Source organism: Hemiscyllium ocellatum, chromosome 1 (genome assembly GCF_020745735.1).
Source record: "Hemiscyllium ocellatum isolate sHemOce1 chromosome 1, sHemOce1.pat.X.cur, whole genome shotgun sequence".
Lineage (NCBI taxonomy): Eukaryota > Metazoa > Chordata > Chondrichthyes > Orectolobiformes > Hemiscylliidae > Hemiscyllium > Hemiscyllium ocellatum.
The window spans coordinates 26,072,204-26,096,912 of NC_083401.1; the positions used below are offsets into that span (position 1 = coordinate 26,072,204).

The window sequence follows — 24,709 nt, forward strand, 5'->3', positions numbered from 1 at the left end:
CAAGAATGAATGAGATTTTTCATGCTTTCTTCCTAAATTCACCAAATCCAAGGCACAACACCATTAAAGCATCTCAATCACGATATTCTCTTAATTGTCAAAGGCAGAACTATTAACCAATGCTGGATCTCCTGGCTTTCCTGGCTTTGGTATCAAATTTAAAGCCCAGTTGTGCACTAGAATTAAAGGTTCTGAAAAAGGTTTCACTGCTTCCAAAATGTTAACTCTGCTTTCTCTTCAGACGCTGCCAGGTCTGCTGAGCTTTTCTGGTAATTTCTGATTTTGTTTCTGATTACCAGCATCTGCAATTCTTTGCTTATTTTTCCTTTATTTCTTTTTTGGGATTAAAAAAGATCAAAATTAGATGCTGTGAAGGTAAAAGATGATTTGTTCAGAATTGCTCTAAAATAGACATGATGGATTGATGGTCTCTTTCAATCCTGAAACAGACACATGACTAATAGATGCATGCTGCTGTTTAAGCTTCATATAAAGCTAATTTTAACCATTTTCTAACACTATAAGAATAACTTTCTATGACTTTATCCCTCATCTATTTTGCTTGTCCAGAAAGTGTCTGCTATTTTCCTCTTGTACTCTATATAACAGTGAGTTCCACATTCCTAACACTCTCTGGGTAAACAAGCTTTACCTGAATTTGGATTTACTACTGACTATCACATAACTATTCTCATAGTTTTGATTTCACCTGACAGAAGGTTTAAAATCAGCTCTTTGCTTTGAATCCCTATAGCTAGCAAAAGAAGGAGATTTGAGATCGGAAGTGAATATTAAACCATAAGCAAATGGCTAGGGGCTAACCCTTGCTTGTTCCACTCCCTCTATGCACTAAAAATTAAACCATAGCTGCACTCAGAGGGTTAAGCCTTTGGAAATGTGACAATTATTGACAATAGTTGGGAGCAATGAATGTGACAAGCAAGGAGTAAAATTCACATTTTTAACAAAGCTGTAAACATTTGGTGGCATTGGGCACATGCTATTGCTACAATAATCATGGAGTGCTTATTTACATAAAAGGACTAAGAAGTATCAGCTTCTTCACTGTGTAATTTCTTTCCTATGTTATATTTATCATCTTTAAAAATATCCATTCTTAGTGCAGCTGTTTGTTTCATAAAATCACAGCAGTGTCTGACATGAAACATACTGTGAAATAAATCTTGATACAACATGACACAGCAGCATGGTACTACGAATCACACTGTGCAACATTATTGCAGGATGGCTCACGTTATTTTACTGCACTTATAGTCACATGGCATAGTATCATGGTACAGGTCAATCAGCAGATTTCTGCACATTAGTTACATTGTATACGGGGCAGCTAATGTAGTGATCGTAAATTTAACCTTTTTTTTCATTCATGGGAGGTTGGTATCACTGACAAAGCCAGTATTTAATGATAGTTCATAATCAGCCTTGAGGAGGAGGAGGATGAGCCACATTTCTGGGTCACTGCAGTCCATGTAGTAAAGGTGCCATGAGACATAGTCATCCATCATTTGACCCAGGCACACTGAAGGAATGTGATTTATTTCCCATCAATGGTGTGATTTAAGAACATAAGAAACAAGGTAGCCATGATGTGGACATGCTTGGGTTGGATGAGATAGGATGTCACTCAACGTCATGTTATAATCCAACAGGTTTATTTGAAATCATAAGCTTTTGGAGCACTTCTCCTTCATCAAGTGAAGTGTTGGACTACAATCTGTTGTCAAGTGACTTCTGACCATAAGAAACATGAGTAGGAATAGGCCATTTGGCTTCTCAAGGTGGTCCACCAATAATGTTATAGCTGATCATTGATCTCAATTCCTTATTCCTGTAAGACTGCCATAATCTTGAAATTTCTTAGACCCAAGTATCTACTGAATTTGTCCTCGTACATCATAAATTCTGAACAGCCACATTCTTCTGCTGTGGAAAATTCCAAACATTCACAACCCTCTGAGGGAAGGAATTTCTGATGTAAATTTACTCACTGAGCTGGAAGGCTTGTTTTCAGATGTTTTGCCACCATACCAGGTAACATCATCAGCGAGCCTCCAGTGAAGCGCTTGTGTTTTGTCCTGCTTTCTATTTATGTGTCTTGGTTTCTTAGGGTTGGTGATGTCATTTCTGGTTCTTTCTCTCAGGGGATTGTAGATGGCATTAAAATCAATGTGTGCATTGATGGAGTTCTGGTTAGATTACCATGCTTCTCAGAATTCCTGTGCGTGTCTCTATTTAGACTGCCCTACGATGTATTGTCCCAAAGTGGTGTCCTTCTTCATCTGTATGAAAGGATGCTAGTGATAGCAGGTCATGTCTTTTTGTGGCTAGTTGACATTCCTGTATCTTGATGGCTAGTTTTCTGCCTGTTTGTCCAAACTAGTGTTTGTTACAGTCCTTGCATGATATTTTGTAAATGACTGATGAAGGGCTTATGCTCGAAACATCGAATTCCCTATTCCTGAGATGCTGCCTAACCTGCTGTGCTTTAACCAGCAACACATTTTCAGCATTTTGTAAATGACATTTATTTTGCTGGTTGTTTATATAGGATCTTTTAGGTTCATTAGTCACTGTTTAAATGTGTTGCTTCATTTGTAGGTTTCTATGATACCAAGAGGTCTGAGTAGTCTGGAAGTCATTTCAGAAATGTCTTTGATGTAAGGTAATGTGGCTAGAGTTTCTGGGTTCTGCTTGTTTAGGTTTGTTGTTGAGAAATTGGTAGACTGTGTTTATTGGGTATCCATTCTTCTTGAATACGCTGTACAGGTGTTTTTCTTCTGCTCTTCATAGTTACTGGATGCTGCAATGTGTTGTAGCTCATTGAAATAATGTCCTGATGCGGCTTTGTTTGTAGGTGTTGGAATGATTGCTTCTGAAGTTAAGTATTTGGACCGTGTGTTTCGTTTTCCTGTAGATGCTGGTTTGAAGTTCTCTATTGACTTTTCACTCTACTGTGACATCTCATAGTTTGCTGTCATTCTCTTCCTCTTTTGTGAATTTTATGCTACTAAGGAAATTGTCGGAGGTGTTGTAGGTTTCCTCTAATTTGTGCTGACAAAGGTAGCGGATCCAAAGTTTGGGCTGGATTGGTGGGAGGGCTGTTTGTTCTAGTCTCTGTATTACTGCTTCTGCTAGAAGCCCTGATATTAGTGATCTCATGGGTGTTCCATTGATTTGTTTGTAGATCTTGTTATTAAATGTAAAGTTGGTGGTAAGGCACAGGTCCACTAGCTCAACGATTTTCTCTTTACTGATGAGGTTGGCACATCTGGTGTTAGTGTCTTGGTTCTTCCAGTAGTGCAGTCAGTGTTTCTTTGGCTAAGCTGATGTTAAACGATGTGAGTAGGGCTATTACATCAAAGGAGACCATTATTTCATCTTCTTCTATCATGGTGTCTTTGATGGTGTTCAGGAATTCCGGACCATTGTTATTTTTTATCTCCATCTATATTAATTCTAGCTTGTTCTCATCTGAGTCAAGGTCACTTGCACAGAAGAATGATATTCAGCAAACAATTAAGAAGGCATTTAATTTTGTCTCAAGATTAAGAGTAGAGAAGTCTTACTACACTTATGCACAGAACTAATAAGATCACACCAAGAGTCCCATGTATAATTCTGGTCTCTTCAATAAAGAAACATAAAATTTAATCTAATGAGGATTTTGAGAATATAATAAATAGGAACAGAAGGACCATTGTCTCTCTGAATTTGCTCCATTCAACAAGATCATGGTTAATCCACCTCAAAGATACAAATGCCCCATAAACCCTTTGAGGGGAACTTAGAGGATTACTGCCCATGTCATCTACATGGTTGAGATTGTAGGTTTGGGAGCTGCTGTCAAAGCAGCTTTGGTAAGTTACTGCAGCATATTTTGTAAATGGTACGCACAAGTTTGTGGTGGAAATGAATGCTTAATTTTCTAAACAACTAGATCATCCCTCTTCACTAAGTACTTGGCTTTAGATTTAATACTCTTGAATCAGAACTATGGGCATCACTCTCAAATTCAAAGTCAAATTTTATCATACAGCATTTTGATCACTTTTTCCCAGATAATCTCTTACCATGACTTCATTATTTAACACTCTTTTGATCACATTCAGCAAATGTTGAGCAGCCTCTAAATATTACAGATGTTAGGAAAATGAAATAAAACCAGAAAATACTGGAGAAATTCAGCAAGTATGGCAGCATCTGTGGAGCGAGACACAGAGCTAACGTTTCAAGTTTTTTTAAAAATACATTCACAAGATTTGGCCATACTGGCCAGGATATCAGTCAAGGTAACTGCCTTTTACTTCAGTATGAAATAATTGAGAATTGTTGGTATTCTGTTCATTCAGGCAATTAGGTATTGTAGATGGTAAAAGAATGCCATGTGCCAGAAAGTGAACTACATATTGTAGAATATCAGCTTCTGGCTGGCTTTTGTAGTCACAACACGTATAGGAGTCATACCTGGCACATAGGAAAATGGTTTAGGTTGTGGAAGGTCAGTCATCGCAACACCAGGATATCTTTGCAGGAATGTCTCAGGGTAGTATTCGAGATCCAATCATGTCCAGTTGCTTTATCAATTACCTTTCCTTCATTGTAAGTACAGTAATGGGGATTTTTGCCGATGATTGCACAATGTGCTGCACTATTTGCAATTCTTCATATACTGAAGCAGAACATGTCCAAATGCAGCAAGAACTGGACAATATCCAGATTTGGGCTGACAAGTGGCAAGTAACATTGACATTATAAATGTTCCTGACAATGATTACCTCCAACAAGAGATAATCCCAGCAAAGAGGAATTTAATAAAGGACTGAACAACCTGTTACTTTTGTCATTGATTCAGGCTTGATCACTGGCCCATGACATCAGAAAATTCTCAAATCTTTTTCAAGTATGCTCCACCTGGGCAGTACTGTATCAGATTCCTGTGCTATGCCAGCATTCTCCCTAGGTTATTTCTGCATTTTGCAGCAATCTCGCGATAATAGCATCATAAAACTATGTACATCCATAGGCCTTTAATGGAATTTATAATTATATTAAAACAGTACATCATAGTGAACATCCAAACAGGTTTATTTGACTGACAATTCAAACCTTTTCTCCTTTCCCTTTTTTGAATATTTGTCATCCCATCTGCAGATCACATCTAAGGTTCTCAATGTACCATACAGACTGTCCTTATTAGACTGATATAAAGAATACTGGATCATCAGATGGGTAAAGACTCTGATTTCCAGTTGCAGTATGCCAACTGAGGTAGAATGAAAAACAGATAATTTGTTTTTGTGATTTAACAAGGTGCTGTCAGCTCCTCATGTTCTTTTCTCATTGAGAATTTTCAATCATCGATATTTTAATTCCTGTTCAGACTTACAACTGACATTAGGATGCATACTCAAGTTAGCAATGAATCACATTTTAAAAATACTTGAACTCAGTGTTTTTCTAATTTAGAATTCTTTTCAATTTTATATGCAGCTCTCAGTTCCATTGTTGGAACATTTATAGGTTGGTGTAATTTAATGCATTAACCTGGACAATTATGTTCATGAATCTTGCAAAGAATTTTCTTAGCTCCCGGTGGGGAGGATCTCCAGATTTTCCACAGCCCGCCCACCATTTACCAAGGCAAAAGTGATAAAATACTTTCCACCTGCCTCAAGTTGCAGCAGCAACTCAAGAAGCTTAATGCCATCCAGAACATAATAGCCCAGCAACTTAAACATTATACCTTTGCCCACAGTGATTAATGTTGAAGCAAGTTTCTGCCATCCTGGAAGCTATTTTTATGCAATCATTCTGGGGTCATTTGTACGTTGTAGCCAATACTCTTGTTCCAAGATTTTTCATTATCGGCAGATGATGGTCAAAGATTTACGTGCATGGAGCCGTAACAATTGATGGTGCAAAGTAATGAGCGCAGAGCCACTCATTGAAGCTGGAGGTATAGGATCAGCCAATGTATCAACTTTTGTAAGACTGAAATACTTCAATATTTTCTTGTTGGAGTTAAATAACTATTGTATTTAACTATCTTTTTTGTTGAACTATTCATGGAATGTCGATGTCCCCAGCAAGGCCAACATTTGTTGACCATATTTATTTATCCTTGAAAAGGTGAGGGTGAACCATCATCTAGAATTTAGCTTTTGCTAGAATTTAGCTTGTGTTGACAGCAGAATAATATCTGTATTCTGCCAATATTTCTATGCGTAGCACAACAAACTAGGTATTATCTACGAAGATGGGAGTCCTAGTAATGATAGATTTAAATGACAATCGTTTTGGCCTTGAAGCTCTCAAGTAATATGGCTGTGACTATTCTTGTTTGTATCTTGTTGTATTGTCCGATTGTCCTTGTGAAGAAAGCTTGTTGATAGAAGCTAATGGTGTTTGTTATTGGTGTGGATGATATCCTCCAGTTTTGTCTTTGCCAGAGGGAACCAGGTACTTGTTTCTGTCCATTTCTATCAGCCCATTCCATATTTTATGGAACATAGTCAGTCTATTTGTTTCCTTCTTTTGCTGCAGTTACATTCCCAATCCTTGATCAAGGCAAAATCACTGGCGTACCTCCTGCAAAATCAAGCTGCCCAGCTTTGGATCACTTTGATATTATTTGTAAAATTATTGCAGTCCATCTGCCATGGAGTGCTCATGGTGCTGTCAGGTAGAGAGTTCCCGCAGATTTTCCCAGAGACAGTGAAGGAATGGTGAGCTCGTTCTTAAGCCAGGATGATAGTGTTCCCATGTCCTCTTTGTTCTTATAGTAGCAGTTATTGTTTGAAAGGTGTTATTGAAATATCTTGTGCTTGTTATTCACACTGCATTTTAGGAACTGAATTTTAGAAGTGGATTGCCCATTCAATCCATACAGAAAAAGAATTCCTTTTGCTCTTCTGCACTTCATGTTGCAGATTGTCAACAGCTCATTATTCCTAACTGTTAAATTACCAGGAGGAAAGTTGATGTAGTTTTAAGAGACTTATTAAAGCAATAGCAATGAAAGGCAAGCAACTTGGTTGTAATATTTCCTTTGGGGTTGGATAAGGAACTGTTGTTGTCATATTATAAATAACACCAGTATAACTGGCTATCCTTTTCATTTTGATGTTTGCTAATGATACAGATCAAAAGCCCGATTAAAGTGCGGCAGCATTGCTGAGGGACTGCTACTTAATTATAAGCACTTGCACCAGCTGAGTTCTGAGTCAGCATTGGAGTCAATGATAAATGTTTTCTTCACTCATCATTAAAGTGAGATTTGTTAATGCTGGGGAGAAAATATTATCTATTTCATGACAATTGGAGCCAAATTTTCTGGGCCTTCTGAAAATGGAAATGGAACATGGTCTTTTATTGTGTGGATTGCTGCTACTCCATGAGGTTAGGTCTTTACAAAGTAGTCGAGGTGAAGTCAAAGCTAAGGACCGTCTCCAGGCTTAGGCTTCAAAGCAACACTATTTATAATGCATTACTACTAAATTCTGCTATGCATGGCAATCATAGATAGATCAAGCTCTGCCTTATTGTGACATTAAGATGAATTGATTTTCTTTGTGTGTTCATGTTCATGTTAGCTTGGTCTAGTTTCTTTTTGTGTTCTCGTATACAGTTTTTCCATTGTGTTCTAATTCCACTCACACTGTGGTATTTATTGTCAGTGATATACTCTGTAACAACATCACAAGGTTGCTCCAGTGTCCTGAAGTCCTTTCACAACCATGAGTTAATTTCAAGGTGTTGATCTTACCATTAACAATTATCATCTGGGCGGTAGTGGTGTGAGGTGATTGGCAAGTCCCACTCTCCTCCACTCGAGATCAATTAAATCAATTAAAATAGGCTTGTAAAAAGCTGGTCAAAGGCTGACCTTGAACTTTAAGGGTCTGGGTGGGTTACCCTTACCTTCAGAAAGTTTCCAACTGAAGGCAGGTGGGTGAAGAGCCAGAAATGGATGCATTAGGCCATCATTCCAGCTTGATGTAAGGGTTAGCGGGGTGAAGGATTTCAGACATTTTGTAGGGGAATAGCTTTGGCACTGCATAAGTGGCATGGAGAGTGACAACTTGTGCCCATACTTTGATTGGGATCGACACCACTCTCTGCCTGGATGCAGAAGAGCAGGGGCCAAATCTGCTGACGACAATTAAGCAGCTATGTGCTGTATTCCAACGCTCGCCAGAGGAAAGGCAGAACCCATGATATCCAGAGGGCCGAATAAGGCAAGAAATCAGCAGAGGCTAAATCCTTAACACTTAATCTCTCCAGACAGTTGGTTACTGACATCTATGCCCTCAATTCAGAAGATGTTGCACCTCACACCCCTCAGTGCTGCTGTGCTGCCCTGCCAGTAGTCTTCATAATCACTGTGAATTTGAATGTCTTTGCTCTACACCCCGTGATGTTTTGCAAACATTGCATATGAATGCAATTCACTGGTCACTGATATTTTACTTTGTCAGATTTGCACAAAACATTCATTCAATGGTACAGAAGGCCCTGTAGAGACAGGGTTCACCTCTCTTAATAGGTCTCAGGTACCATATGGCCATCAAGGTACTTAGTGAATCCAGTGAGACCATTTTCAAAAAATGTTTTCCATTTCCTCAGAGTCCAGGTGTCACAGCCTACAAGAAGAACTTCCTCTGCATATGCACTTGCTTTTCTGGCTGTGATCATAATACTTTCAGTTCAGGTTGACTCCAATCTTCACCCCAATCTTCCTGCCGCCTCTGGGAAGGGGTCCTCCCACTTTTCCCTCATGGCCTCAAGGTTAGATCCAAGTTGGAATCAATTTAATGCCGGTCTGCCCTGCACCAGGTGCCAGGTCACTAACCTTGCCACGTGTTGCAATCATTATATAATAAGGTAATGATGCAGTACAGCTATTCCACAATGTGGTAATATGCGGCCAATATTACCATACGATCATAAAATACAGAAACAGAATTAGGCCATTCAATCCATCATGTCTGCTCCGCCATTCAATCATGTCTGATATGTTTCTGAACCAATTCTCCTGCCTTCTCCCGATAACCCTTGATTCCCATTGCTAATCAAGACCCCATCTATTAATGCCTTAAATACACTCAATGACTTGGTCTCCATAGCCATCTGTGGCAATGAGTTCCACAGATTAATCATCCACTGGCTGAAGAAGTACCTCCTCATTTCAGTTCTAAAGGGTCATCCCTTCAATCTGAGGCTGTGCCCTTGGGTGGTAGTCTCTTCTACTAGCGTAAACATCTTCTCCATGTCGACTTGATCCAGACTTCTCAGTATTCTGCAAGTTTCATTGAAATCCTCCCTCATCCTTCTAAACTCCATTGAGCAAAGTGCTCAACCACTTCTCATGTGACAAGCTCTACAATTATTCTTGTAAACCTCCTCTGGGCCTCCTCGAATACCAGCATGTGTTTCCTTCGAAGGGGGCCCAGAACAGCTCACAATGTTCCAAATGCAGTCTGACCAGCGCTGTATACAGCCTCAGTGGTACATAGAGTCATAGAGATGTACAGCACGGAAACAGACCCTTCAGTCCAACTCGTCCATGCGGACCAGATATCCCAACACAATCTAATCCCACCTGCCAGCGCCTGGCCCATATCCCTCCAAACCCTTCCTATTCATATACCCATCCAGATGCCTTTAAATGTTGCAATTGTACTAGCATCCACCATTTCCTCCAACAACTCATTCCAGACACGCACCACCCTCTATGTGAAAACATTGCCCCTTGGTTCTCTTTTATATCTTTCCTCTCTCACCCTAAACCTATGCCTTCTAGTTCTAGACTCCCCGACCCCAGGGAAAATACTTTGTCTGTTTATCCTATTCATGCCCCTCATGATTTTATATACCTCTATAAGGTCACTCCTCAGCCTCCGATGCTCCAGGAAAAACAGTCCTGGCCTATTCAGTGTTGCCCTATAGCTCAAATCCTCCAACCTTGGCAACATCCTTGTAAATCTTTTCTGAACCCTTTCAAGTTTCACAACATCCTTCTGATAGAAAGGAGACCAGAATTGCATGCAATATTCCAACAGTGGCCTAACCAATGTCCTGTACAGTCGCAACTTGACCTCTCAACTCCTGTATGCAATACTCTGACCAATAAAGGAAAGCATACCAAATGCCTTCTTCACTATCCTATCCACCTGCGACTCTACTTTCAAGGAGCTGTGAACCTGCACTCCAAGGTCTCTTTGTTCAGTAACATTCTCTAGGACCTTACCATGAAGTGTATAAGTCCTGCTAAGATTTGCTTTCCCAAAATGCAGCATCTCACATCTATCTGAATTAAATTCCATCTACCACTTCTCAGCCCATTGGCCCGTCTGATTAATATCCCATTGTAGTCTGAGGTAACCTTCTTCACTGTTAGCTACACCTCCAATTTTGGTGTCATCTGCAAACTTACTAACTGTACCTCTTATGCTCACATCCAAATCATTTATATAAAGATGAAAAGTAGTGGACCCACTCCAATTGTTGTGGCACACCTCTGGTCATTGGCCTCCAGTCTGAAAAACAACCCTCACCACTACCCAAATAAAAGCAAATTACTGCGGATGCTGAAATCTCCAACACCGTGACTGACCTCATTTCCTTATCTCCAACACTGTGACTGACCTCATTTCCTTATCTCTAACACCATGACTGACTTCATTTCCTCTGGATGCCTCCCGTCCAGCTTTGACAAAGGGTCAGTTAGACTCGAAACAACACTCTTTTCTCTCCTTACAGATGCTGCCAGATCTACTGAGATTTTCCAGCATTTTCTCTTTTGGCCTCACCACCACCCTCTGTCTTCTATCTTTGAGCCAGTTCTGAATCCAAATGGCTAGTTCTCCCTGTACTCTGTGAGATCTGACCTTGCTCATCAGTCTCCCATGGGGAACCTTGTCGAACGCCTTACTGAAGTCCATATAGATGGCGTCTACCGCTCTGCACTCATCAATCTTCTTTGTTACTTCTTCAAGAAACTCAATCAAGTTTGTGACACATGATTTCCCAAGCACAAAGTCATGTTGACTATCCCTAATCAGTCCTTGCCTTTCCAAATACATGCACATCCTGTCCCTCAGGACTCCCTCCAATAACTTGCCTGCCACCGATGTTAGGCTCACTAGTCTATAGTTCTCTAACTTGTGGCACCATGTTTCCCAACCTCCAGTCTTCTGGCACCTCACCTGTGACTATCGATGATACTAATATTTCAGCAAGAGGACCAGCAATCACTTCCCTAGCTTCCCACAGAGTCCTAGGATACACCTGATCAGGTCCTGGGGATTTATCCACTTTTATACGTTTCAAGACATCAAGCACTTCCTCCTCTGTAATGTGGACATTTTTCAAGATGTCACAATCTATTTCTCTACATTAAGTGTCTTCCATGTCCTTTTTCACAGTAAATACTGATGCAAAATACTCGTTTAGTATCCCCCCATCTCCTGTGGCTTCACACAAAGGCCACCTTGCTGATCTTTGAGCATCTATTCTCTCCCAAGTTTTCATTTTGTTCTTTATGTGTTTGTAAAACCCTTTGGATTCTCCTTAATTCTATTTGCCAAAGCTATCTCATGTCCCCTTTTTGCCCTCCTGATTTTGCTCTTAAGTATACTCCTACTGCCCTTATACTCTTCTAAGCATTCACTCAATTTCCGTACCTGACATGTTTCCTTCTTTTCCTTAACCAAACCCTCAATTTCTTTCGGTATTCAGCATTCCCTATACCTACCAGCCTTTCCTTTCACCCTAACCACAATAAACTGCATCTGGACTCTTGTTATCTCATTTCTGAAAGCTTCTCATTTTTTAGCTGTCTCTTTATCTGCGAACATCTGCCCCCAATCAGCTTTTGAAAGTTCTTGCCTAATACCGTCAAAATTGGTCTTTCTCCAATTTAGAACTTCAGCTTTTAGGTCTTGTCTATCCTTTTCCATCATCATTTAAAAACTAATAGAATTATGGTTGCTGGCCCCAAAGTGCTCCCCCACTGACACCTCAGTCACCTGCCCTGCCTTATTTCCCAAGAGTAGGTCAAGTTTTGCACCTTGTCTAGTAGGTACATTCACATACTGAATCAGAACATTTTCTTGTGCACACATAACAAATTCCTCTCCATCACACTATGGTGAACCCAGTCTATGCTTGAAAAATTAAAATCCCCTTCCATAACCACCCTATTATTTTTACACATAACAGAGATCTCCTTACAAATTTGTTTCTCAATCACCCTGGGTCTATTAGGGGTCTGTAATACAATCCCAATAAGGTGATCATCCTTTTCTTATTTCTCAGTTCCATCCAAATAACTTCACTGGATGTATTACTTAGTATATCCTCCGTCAGTACAGCTGTAATGCTATCCCTTATCAAAAACACCACTCACCCTTCCTCTCTTGCCTCCCTTTCTGACCTTCCTGTAGCATTTGCATCCTGGAGCACTAAGCTGCCAGTCCTATTCATCTCTGAGCCATATCTCTGTAATTGCTATGATATCCCAGTCCATTGTTCCTAACCATGCCCTGATTCATCTGCCTTCCCTTTTAGGCCCCTTGCATTGAAATAAATGCAGTTCAATTTATCAGTCCTACCTTGTTCTCTGCTTTGTCCCTGCCTGCCTTGATTGTTTGACTTGCCTCTGTTGTCAACTGTACCAGTCCCAGGTTTCCTCATTATTTCCCAGGGTCCCACCCCACCACCTTACTAGTTTAAATCCTCCCAAGCAGCTCTAGCAAATCTCCCTGTCAGTATATTATTCTCCTTCCAATTTCGGTGCAATCTGTCCTTCTTGCACAGGTCACTTCTACCCCAAAAGAGATTTCAATGATTCAAAAATGTGAATCCCTTTCCCATACACCGCCTCCTCAGCCATGTATTTATCTACTCTATCTTGCTACTCCTGCCTCCACTACCTCGTATCACTGGGAGTAATCCAGATACTATTACTCTCGAGAACCTCCTTTTTAAATTCCTGCCTAACTCTCTGTAATCTCCCTTCAGAATCTCAACCTTTTCCCTTCCTATGTCATTGGTTCTGATGTGTACAATGAACTCCTGCTGGCCCCTATCACCCTTGAGAATATTCTGCACCCTCTCTGAGACCAGCCTGGCTTCAGGGAACTAACACACCATTCTGATTTTTCACTGCTGGCCACAGAAACATTTGTCTGTCCCTCAGACTAGAAAGTCCCCTAACACAATAGATCTCTTGGAACCTGACATACCCCTCATCGCATTAGAACCAGTCTCAATACCAGAAACTTGGCTGTTTGTGCTATATTCCCCTGAGAATCCATCACCTCCTATGCTTTCCAAAACAGCATACTTGTTTGAAATGGGGATAGCCACAGAAGACTGCTGCACTAACTGCCTATCTCTCTTACCTTTCCTGGAGTTAACCCATCTATGTGACTGTATCTGTGACTTTTCCCCTTCCTATAACTGCCATCCACATCCCCTTGCTCTTGTAAATTCCTCATTTCCTCTAACTGTTTCTCCAACCAATCTATTCGATCTGATAGGATTCACAATCAACAGCACTTATTGCAGATATAATCCTCAGTAACATGTAAACTCTCCCTAAACTCCCACATCCAACAAGAAGAGCATATTACTCGACTAAAGACATTTTTGCTTCTTTCAATCTACATACACAGAAAATAGCACTGTCTTGGTCCTCTACAAAACACTGTTCCAGATTAAATTAATACTTATGGCTTATATTTTTAAGTTTATTTAAGAGACATATCTCAATAAAACATATAATCAAGAAAAAAAAACACTCTACACAGTACTGCATACTTGTGTAAGGCCACACTTGAAATATTCACTTTTCTGTTTCTGTGCTGTGACCTCTCCCAAACAGGTTCCTCCAAGATTAGTTGTGAATTTCACTGTTTGTTAATTTTCCCAGATGTACTCCGATGTGCAGTGATACAAGAATTTAAACAGAAAGACAGTAACTGTGCAGGTTCACTGCTGTGTCAGTTAGCAGTGTGGGTTTCTCTCTCTCTCTCTCCCTCTCTCTCTCCTGCACTGACCTCACCATGTGCTTCCTTTGTCTGTTTCTCTCCCTTTTAAAAGTGCTGTTGGTTTGACTGTTTTTTTTCTCCAAAGTTCCAAAACAATGCAACAGCATATGAAACAGTAACTGCTGCTCTTGTAATTCAATAAAATCACTTCCAACACTTAAAATACTTCAAAAAAGGAGCAGCCTGTTACAGCCAGAAATGTTTCCTCTCCTCCATCTTGGATTACCCAGAATCCTTCATCTTTGCTCTTGTATTATAGCCCTCTTGAAATGAGTGCTCACATTGCACTTGCCCTCTTAACGTCTAACATGTTAACCTTAAGAGAATCCTGAACTAGGACTCTCAAGACACTTTATGCTTCAGATTGAGTGCTAAAATGCCATCATGTATAGAATATACAGCTTAGAAATAGGCCAGTAGATTCATGCTAATGGTACTAATTGACTAACCCTGCTCCCGTCACTCCTATCATCATATCATTAATTTATTTTTATCCTTTGTATATGTAACTTTCCTTTCAAAGTATCTATGCTGTTTGCATCAACTCGGTATTCTAACAGCAGATTCTCTTTGTGACAGAATATTCTCCTAAGTTATTTGGTAACTACAAATCTAATAGTGCCAGACATATACCCACAATTCACTACCACCAATGAACAAGAATCTAACTATTTCACTTTGACATTCATTTCCTACTGTTGGACCATGTTGACCCATAGTTTGATTGAACCAGGCTTATAGTTTTTTCTTCACAATGGGATGTGGGTATTGTTGGTTGGACCAGCAGTTATTGTCTTTTCCTACTTCCTCCTGAGAAGGAGGTAGTGAGCTGAACCATTGCAGTCTATGTGTTGTAGAGGAGAGAATTCCAGGATTTTGTCCTAACCATACTAAAGGAATGGAGATATATTTCCAAATTTTCACTGGCTGTCCAGTGCTGTGGTTTCTGGGTACATGCACACATCGTTTCTAGGTGTGCAGTCATGTGGATTATTGAAGAGTTTCAACTTCTGTGGTGTATGAGTACAAATTTTTGAAGTATACAAAGGCTTCTTGCAACTTCTGGGTATACACTCCTGTGATCTAAGGATTTATTGTTCAGTGTTATCTGAGTACACATTCCCATGATTTCCAGGTTTATCCAATGAACTGGAGATATATAGTTCTGTGATTTTTGAGTATACTATCTTGTGCTTAACAGTCATACACTCCTGTGATTCAGTGACACTGAAGACTTTGCAATCATAGATCTTGACCACTTTCAGCAAGACATTTCCTGTTTAATATTGTTTTAGTGGCAGGTTGCAGTGCACAAATTAGCTGCCATGTTTCCAATTTGACAACAGTAATTACACATTTTAACATACCTTGGGAAGTCCTCAGGTAGTGAAAGGAGCAATACGGATGCAAAAGTGAAATTTTACTGTCATGAATTTTAAGCACATAAAATGCCTTCACATTGCCCAACCCACCAAGTACCATTGCCCAATTTAAATTTTGACGCTTCAGAGGAAAGGCCCCAGCTTCTCAAGTGCCCCATTCTCTTTGCTCTCTTTGCTGGGGTCTGTCACCATGAGCAACTATCTCTACCAGAAACAGGAGGAGCGACAGTGTCAGAGACTGCTTCCACTGTCCTTTGGCACTCCCTAATAGATGATGAGAATGAGTAATTAAATTTCCTTTGCACCTCAGCACCAATTTCTTGACTTGATTAACCATGGGAGGTAAAGCATACTACCCATTTAAAAAAAAGTCCATTTTTGAAGAAAGCAATTTAGACTCTTTGATGAAATCTTCGTCCCTGAAGATTAATTTAAAAACAGGTAGACAGTAAAAATAACCTTGTATGACTATAAATCATGCATACATTTTTGAAATATAGGTATTGGATGGAATTTACGAAAGATTTTGTTAGCCGGAGGTATTAGGGGATATAAAATAAAAGGAAGTATATGGATTTGAGGCACAGATTATTCATTAAATGATGTTAGGAACTCAAGGTATATTCCTTCTCCAGCGGTCGTGATTGGTATGTGTACAAACATGAAATATGACTATATATTTGTCTTACCAGTCTCTGAGAGCAACTTTGTGGACTCCATTACTTTCTCAGTGTATACACCAGGCTCGTAATTCTCCATCTCAGCACTGATGATATGGATAACTCTTGCTGCCCGTCCTCGGATGGCCCCAGCAGTCCTATCAAGTGTGTCTACATCACCTTCCTGCAGTGCTATCACACACTTGTTCACATCCTCCAATATGTGATTTTCTGATAGAGTTGGAAGAGAGAGATTGAAGAAATTAGGTGTTTGTTTTATAAGAGGAGACTGAGTTTCTAACAACACAAATTGCTGAGGTGTTTGTAGCAGAGCAAATCATCACAGGCACTTCACAGAAGCAATTACCAAACAAATATGATGCCATGCCAGAGAGATAAATATGACAACAGATGACCAAAGCTTAGTGAAAAGGGATGGTTTTCAACAGCACCTTAAGAAGACACTGTTGGAGAGGCGGAGCTATTTAGGGAAGAAAATTCTAGAGTTGAGGCCCATGCAACTGAAGGCCTAGCCTCAAATAAATTGGAAATTTTAAAGAAGCCGGAATAAGAGATTTGCAGGTCTTTTGCAGCAGAGAGTTTGGGTCAGCTTACTCTCCCAAAAGTATGCTGCTCGAATCCATGGTCTTATCTGCAAGACCTCTCTGTTTACACATAGATTAGAGTTTCACATGATGTGAGAGGTTATGCTCCCTTCCAGACCTTTCTACCCTCATAATGAATCAGACTGTTACATCACCACTGTGTGTACATTTCTGACGTTAACCCCATTTCTCTACAACAAAGAGGGTTATAAACCTGCAGAGGGGACTGAAAGTGTAGAGCGATTTGTAAGCAAGGACAAGAATGAAAATGAATACATTTAGTAGGCTCCTGATATTTCTTGGCCCCCATTATTTCGCGAAGACACTCATCATAATGGAGGCAGGTCACCTTGTAGATGGCAGTCAATGCGAGTCAATAGTGGATGGATTGAATGTTTAAATTGGTGAATACATTGCCAGTCAAACTGATTGCTTTGTCATGGATGCTTTTGGGCTTCATGAGTGTTATTGAAGGCATTCAGGCAACTAGAGAGTATTCCATCACACTCCTGACTTGCACTTTGTAGATGGCAGACTGGCTTTAAGGAGTCAGAAGGTGAATTACTTGCTTCAGAATTCCCAGCCTCTAACCTGTTTTTGTAGCCACAATATTTATATGGCTGGCCCAGTTCAGTTATGTTCCCAGTGACAGTCTTAATGGGTTTACAAGAAATTCATACAAATGCAGTAAACTAATTATTTAATGTTGCATAATGCATTTTCAGCCTCATTTTACTTGGGCATTTCAGAATAATAGTTATACAGAGTTCAATCATCAGCTGGAATAAGCAATGACAATGGCCCTGAGATCATGCCATGACATGTTGAACGATAAAGGATTAATGTTTCTTTCTGAGCAGCTTCATTCCATTATTTTTAGCAGGCAGTAACCCATTTATTTCAAACTGGCAAATGTTCCAGCAACTGGAATTTCAGACAAGTGCATTAACTGTTTATTGACTGGTATCCTTGATGGTATTTCCAGTTGTTTGGATGTAATAATACATTAAATTAGAAAATGCCTTTAGTCACCATTGTTTCAAGTAATATACTTGTGGAGGCTGAATTACAGCAAAGCAGCGCTAAATTTAACCATTTATTATGATCACAAAGCATGCTGCTTATTAAAGACATGGAACCACAGAATATAGGACTTAGGAATAGCTATAGGTTATTTGTCCCTTCAAGGTAAAAGTGAGGACTGCAGATGCTGGCAATCAGAATCGAGAGTGTGGTGTTGGAAAAACACAGCAGGTCACACAGCATCCAAGGAGCAAGAGAGTCAATGTTTCGAGCATAAGCCAAGCCTGCTCCACCACACAATATTAACGGTCTGACTGTGATCTCAGCTTTCCTGTGTGCCCCCAATAATATTTAACCTACTTGTTAACCAAAATTCTATTTAGAATCCCTAAAGTGTGGAAACAGGCCATTCAGCCCAACAAGTTCACAAGTACCCTTCAAAGAGCATCCCAGACTTATCCTTGCAGTTCCTATGGCTAATGCACCTAAACTACACATTCCTGGACACTATGGGACAATTTAACATGGCCAATCCATCTAACCTGCACATCTTTGGACTGTGGGAGGAAACCAAGCACCTGGCAGAAACCCACGCAGGCACAGGGAGAACGTGCAAACTCCACACAGACAGTTGCCCTAGGATGGAATTGAATGCAGGTCCATGGCACTGTGAGCCAACAGTGCTAATCACTGAGCCACCATGCCGCTATCTAGCTCAGCATTGAACAAATTAAAGATCCAGCCTCCACTAACATCTGCAGAAGAGGATTCCACACACTAGTGACCCTGTGACGGGAAAAAAAGATTCTCATCCCTGCCTTAAGCCAGATTCTATAGTAACTTTCATAATGGAATAGGAATCCAAGGGGTGTCCTCCACCAAGGGGAGGATTGGGTGGTGCTTATCCAGATCCTTAGATCTTTAAGATTTCATGGACATGTACAGGAAGTAATCAAAGAGGCTGGTGGCACGGTGACTTTATACCTAAAGGGCTACAAGAGATTAGATTAGATTAGATTAGATTAGATTAGATTACTTACAGTGTGGAAACAGGCCCTTCGGCCCCACAAGTCCAGACCGACCCACCGAAGCGCAGGTGAAGAGTCATGTTTCAGTAATACAAAGGTCAGGCACATCTGGAGTTGTGTGTAAAGTCCAGGGCAACATAATGAAGAAAGGTATATTGGTGTTGTCAGCAGCACAGCATAGATTTACTGGGACAAAGGTTTGATTCCAGAGGCCAAAGGAGGTAGAATTCATTCAATTTAGGGTTGTGCTCCCCTCAAAGGTTCAGCGAAATCTGATCAAAGTTTTCAGGGCATGAGGGAGAAGTGGTGTGGATCACAGATAAATTATTTCTCAACATATGAAATCTTGTACTAGGGGCATAATTGTAAAATTAGATTCAAACCTTTTAGGAGTGTAATTAGGATACACTATGTGCAAAATGTATATAGAAGATTGAAATTTCCTTTCATAAATGGCTGTTGATGATTGGCCAAGTACTAATTTTGAAACAAAATCAATTCGGGCAGAATCTTAATTTTGTTTGGCTAAGATCGAAGTGCATCAACTATTTTTGGAGAGATTCTTGTCATGAGGCTCAGTGAGATTTTTCACCGTATATTACAAAACACACTTCATTAAAGATCTACCCCACCCCCAGGATGTCCTTCTTGTCTACTTTAGTCCCATCTCACCACACTAAACAACTCAGCATTCACTATATATCCCCTAAAGACCAGCATCCATGGCTCCCTTACAATACTTAAAAGGCCTCGCATTCCAAAGATGCCTGGCTTGGGCAAGGATGCTTTCAGAAGAAGTCAGAGAAGAGGCAGATGGCACTGCAACTATTCAACAGGGATTTGGATGGCTTACACCTCAGGATGGTGCAAGGGAGAGAGGTAATCTCCTCTCAGAGAAGGGAATGGCAGACACTACCGTCAGTGCTATCTCGACAATATAGATGAATGATTAGCAGTGGCGTAAGATAGTCAATGACCCCCTCCTCTCCACTAGGGTAACAGCCACACCTTTTTCCCAGCTACCCCACACTCACTATAACACTAGCCCTAAACCCACCAGACTTTCTGAGGTTCAAAGCAAGATGGGTCCACTTGTCTCTGACAAGAAGACCATCAGCATGTCTGGGCTATCCAGAGATGAACGACCCCAGCATCATGCAACCAACCCTCCAAGCCCAAAAGGCCCACTACTGAGCAGGCTCCCTCCATCCCAAATGAAGAACCAGGGAGTGTTCTAAGGAACAGCAGAAAAAAATCACATTGAGAGAACGTTTGGATCAGAGGTGACAAATCACTTTACATTATTTGTTACATTTCCACAAAAAGTGCTGTTTCGACCTTACATCTGGTTATTTGTCTCCCTGTGTACACCCAAATGTAACTGTGCCTACATGATGGATAACTTCATGATTACACAGGATACACAATACATGCATCCAGAAAAAGATGAACAATGTGTTTACAGTGTAATGGGTCCTGCTGACACCACTGCTCCTCATAATATAATTTCCCTATTATTTTCCAGCCACTTTGTACAAAAGTGTTGATGTAACTACATTTGGCCATGATACCTGGCACAGAGAGTTGCATGGGAAACGAGGGCCTTCGTCTTCACACCAACCATTCCCTATTCCCCCGAGCCTATAGCCTCTGGTTCTGACAAGCGGATTCCTGAGTTTCCTCCTGTATTAGTGCCACCTCTTGTCACCACTGAGTTTCCCCTTAGTTTCTGTAGACGGATCTGATGGACTGATCATGTCCATCACATTCAGGGATCTAACTGGACAGTCATGGAAACAACTGCCGAAACTGATGACCGTACATCTCTGTGACCACATTAGCGCAACCCTCTGGGCTGGCCTCTAAGTAGCAAGTGGACTGACTGTACACCCCAGAATATAGTGGCACAGATCCTGAACTGAAAACACCCCAACTAGACGCCTGAGCATGGACAAATCTCCCAGACTTCTAATGGATGCTGCCTTGGACACCCTGACTGGTGGCCTCATGGACTTCAGTGAGAACTACTCCTTTAAGGTTCTGAGAAGTGGCTGCCTGCTTATTGTACATGTAACATGTTGCTGCATCAATTGCTGGCATGATGCAGGTGTGGTGACAAGAGATGACACTAATGCAGGAGGAAACTTAGGAATCCATTTGTTAGAACCAGAGGCTATAGGCTCGGGGGAATAGGGAATGACTGGTGTGAAGAGGAAAGCCCTTGTTTAACATGCGACTCCCTGTGCCAGGTATCACTGACAAACGTTGTTATATCAACACTGCCATAAGGCAAGATGCTTCACTCTACCTCATCTAGTCCCTTGCCCCCACCCTGCCACCACCTTGAATAGGGACTGCTGACCAGCAAGGTGAGCTGCCTGGTTGTGTGACAGAGCAAATTGGCACAGCAAACTTAGGGAGGTATTTATACTAGACAAGTACCTGTAATCTTGGAGGCTAGTATAAATACTTCTCTATTTCTCCTCAGCTCTTTTCTCTCCTTACAGATACTGCTAGACTTGCTGAGATTTTCCAGCATTTTCTCTATTTTGGTTCTCTCCTTTTGTCTACGTGATCTAGAGTAAACAAACGTCTATGTCTAATCTCAACATTTACTATGTCCCTCTCTTCAGTGAACACTGATGCAAAGTAATTATTGAGACTCTCACCCATTTTCTCAGGTTCTACACACAGTCTTCCTTCCTTATCCTTTAGTGGACCAACCCTTTCTCTGGTTACCCTCTTGCTTTTTTACATAGGAATAAAAGGCCTTGGGATTCTCCTTAATCCTGCTCACGAAAGTTATTTCATGACCCCTTTTAGCCCGCTTGATTCCTCATTTAAGATTGGTCCTACTCTCCCGATATTCCTCCAAGGCCCATTCTATTCTTAGCTGCCTAGACCTTATGTACACTTCCCCTTTCCTTTTGGCTAATCGCACAATTTCTCCTGTCATCCACAGTTCACGAATATTGCCTTTCCTATCCCTTGTTTTCAAAGGGACATGCCTATCCTGCACTACCTTCAACTTATTTTTGAAAGCTTCCCACATATCAAATGCGAACTTCCCTTCAAATAGCGGCTTCCAATCTACATTTCCCAGCTCCTGCTGGATTTTGATATAATTGAACTTGGCCCAGTTTAGTACTCTTCCCTGAGGACCACTCTCATTTTTGTCTATGAGCATTCTAAAACTTGCAGAACTGTGTCACTATTCCCAAGGAAATCCCCCACTGCAACTTCTACCACCTGGCCTCGCTCATTTGCTGACACCAGGTCCAATAGAGCCCTTTCCCTAAATTGGACTATCGACATACTTCTCCAGAAAACTTTCCTGGATGCTCCTTACAAATTATGCCCTATCCAGACTTCTGACACTAAGTGTATCCCTGTCAATGTTGGGAAAACTAAAATCTCCCATCGCCACCCCTCTGATTCCTCCATATCTTTCTATAATCTGTTTACCTATTTGTTCTTCTACCTCACACTCACTGTTGGGAGGCCTGTAATACAGCCCCAATAATGTAACTGCGCCCTTACTTCTCAGCTCTATCCATAATGCCTCACTGCTCAAGCTCTCCATAGTGCCCTCCATTACCACAGTCATGATATCATCCCTGACCAGCAATGCAGCTCCTCCTCCCCCCACCCCCAGCCCCCCACCCTTTTACTCCCCTCCCTGTCCTATCTGAAGCATCTATATCCTGGAACATTTAGTTGCCAATCATGCCTTTCCTTCAACCAAGTCTCTGTGATCACAATAACACCATACTCCTAGGCACCAATCCAAGCCTTTAGTTCATCTGCCTTACCCACTATACTCCTTGCATTAAAGTATATTCACTTCAGGTTCTTTTGCGTTCATCTGATCTCTGCCTACTCTTCCCCTTGGTAATGCTAACTTCATGATCCTTACAGTCTCTAGTTTCCACCTCACTGTCTATTAGTCTTCTCCTCTGGTTCCCAGCCCCCTGGCACATTAGTTTAAAACCTCTCCAACAGCAAAAGCAAAATACTCCTCCCAGGACATTAGTTCCAGTCTGATTCAGGTGTAGACCATTTAATTTATAATAGTCACACTTTCTTCAGAACTGGCCCCAATGTCCCAATCTACACCCTCCCTCCTACACCATCCCTCAAGCCATATGTTCATCCTGCCTATTCTTTCATTTCTACCCTGGTTAGCATGTGGCACTGGTAGCAATCCTGAATCACTCCCTTTGAGGTGCTCCTTTTAACTTCTCTTCGAGCTCTCTGAATTCTGCTTTCAGGACCTCATCTCATGTTTTGAAATTTATCATTGGTGCCTAAATGCACCACGACAATTTGTTGTTCACCCTCCCCTTTCAGAATGCTCTGCAGCTGATCGGTGACATCTCTATCCCGAGCACCCGGGAGGCAACATACCATCCGGGAGTCATGTTTTCGGCCACAGAACTGCCTATCTACTCCCCTTACAATAGAATTCCCCTGTGACTATGGCCCTACAAGTCTTTTTCCAGCCCTTCTGAACAGCAGTACCTTCCATAGTGCCATGATCCTGGCAACTGCTGCCCTCCCCTGGTGAGCCATCTCACCCAACAAAATCCAAAACGGTAGACCTGTTTTGGAGGAAGATGACAGCAGGCGGTACCTGCACTGCCTTCCCACTCTTTCTCTGTCTTTTCGTCACCCATTCACTGTCTCCCTCAGCAATCCTAACCTGCGGTATGACCAATTCACTAAACGTGCTCACCACAACCTGCTCTACTTTCCAAAGTGATTATGGATGGTCATTGAACTCAACGCCCTAATCCCAACTTCTCCTCAGATCCATTGAACACTTTAGCCAGAAGAGATATATTTACCTCATTCTTGAAAACATACAATGTTTTCACCTCAATCACTTTCTGGGTCAGTGAATTCCACAGGCTCACACTCTCTGGATGAAGAAATTTCTCCTCTTGTCAGTCCTAAAAGATTTATCCCTTATTCTTAAACTGACACCCCTGGTTCTGGACTCCCCCACCATTAGGAACATCCTTCCTACATCTAGCCTGTCAAGTCCTGTTAGAATTTTATAGGTTTCTATGAAATCTCCCTTCATTCTTCTAAATTCCAGTGAATACAATCCTAATTGACTCAACCTCTTCTCATACATCAGTTCTGCAATCCCAGGAATCAATTTCGTAAACCTTCACTGCATCCCCTCTTGAGCAAGAACACTTTTCCTCAGATAAGGAGACCAAAACTGCACACAGTACTTCAGTTGTGGCCTCATCAGAATCCTGCTGAAAGATATCCTTGTTCCTGAACTCCATTCCTCTTGCTATAAAGGCCAAATGCACAGTTGCCTTCTTTCCTGCCTGCTGCATCTGCACGCTGGTGTAAGACGACACCCAGGTCTCATTGCATATTCCCCTCTCCCTAATTTACTGCCCTTCAAATAATAATCTACCTTTCTATTTTTTGCCACCAAAATGGATAATCTCACATATATTAATGTTCCTTTTTATTTTATGAAACCGTACAAAATACGAAAGTTGACAATAAACAAAAAGCAGCAGTTCACACAAAAAAAACACACTGTTAAAGGGGAAGGGGCAGCAAGCCCAAACCCCAAACCCCATTTTGACTTCAGATTCAATTCCACTATTCAATGAGATCACAACAAATCTGTTATCTAATTCCATACTTCTACATTTTTCCAATGATCTTTAATAGTTTTGGTGAACAAAAACAAAAGAAAACAAACTCCTTATAGGGTTCAATTAGTTAACAGGGAAATTAGGACAAATCTCAAATCCCACCTTAAGTCATCAAAAAAGAAGCAGTAACAAACACAGACAAGACAGTCCAATCAAATGCAAAGTAGTGCACAGAACACTGATCCCCCCCAGCAACCCAGCAAGTACCTGCCCCATCCACCTTCTGGCCACAAGGTAGCCCACCCCTATG

The 24,709-nt window shown here is 41.1% G+C and overlaps 1 protein-coding gene across 1 annotated transcript in view; it reads right to left on the reverse strand.

Annotated features, from left to right (window-relative positions):
- Nucleotides 1-24,709, reverse strand: part of ctnna2 (catenin (cadherin-associated protein), alpha 2) — a 1,237,032-nt gene that overhangs the window by 280,189 nt on the left and 932,134 nt on the right. Inside the window, exon 12 of the mRNA XM_060828354.1 lies at nt 16,147-16,347. Coding sequence (XP_060684337.1) covers nt 16,147-16,347 — 201 coding nt within the window. The remainder of the gene's footprint in view (nt 1-16,146; nt 16,348-24,709) is intronic.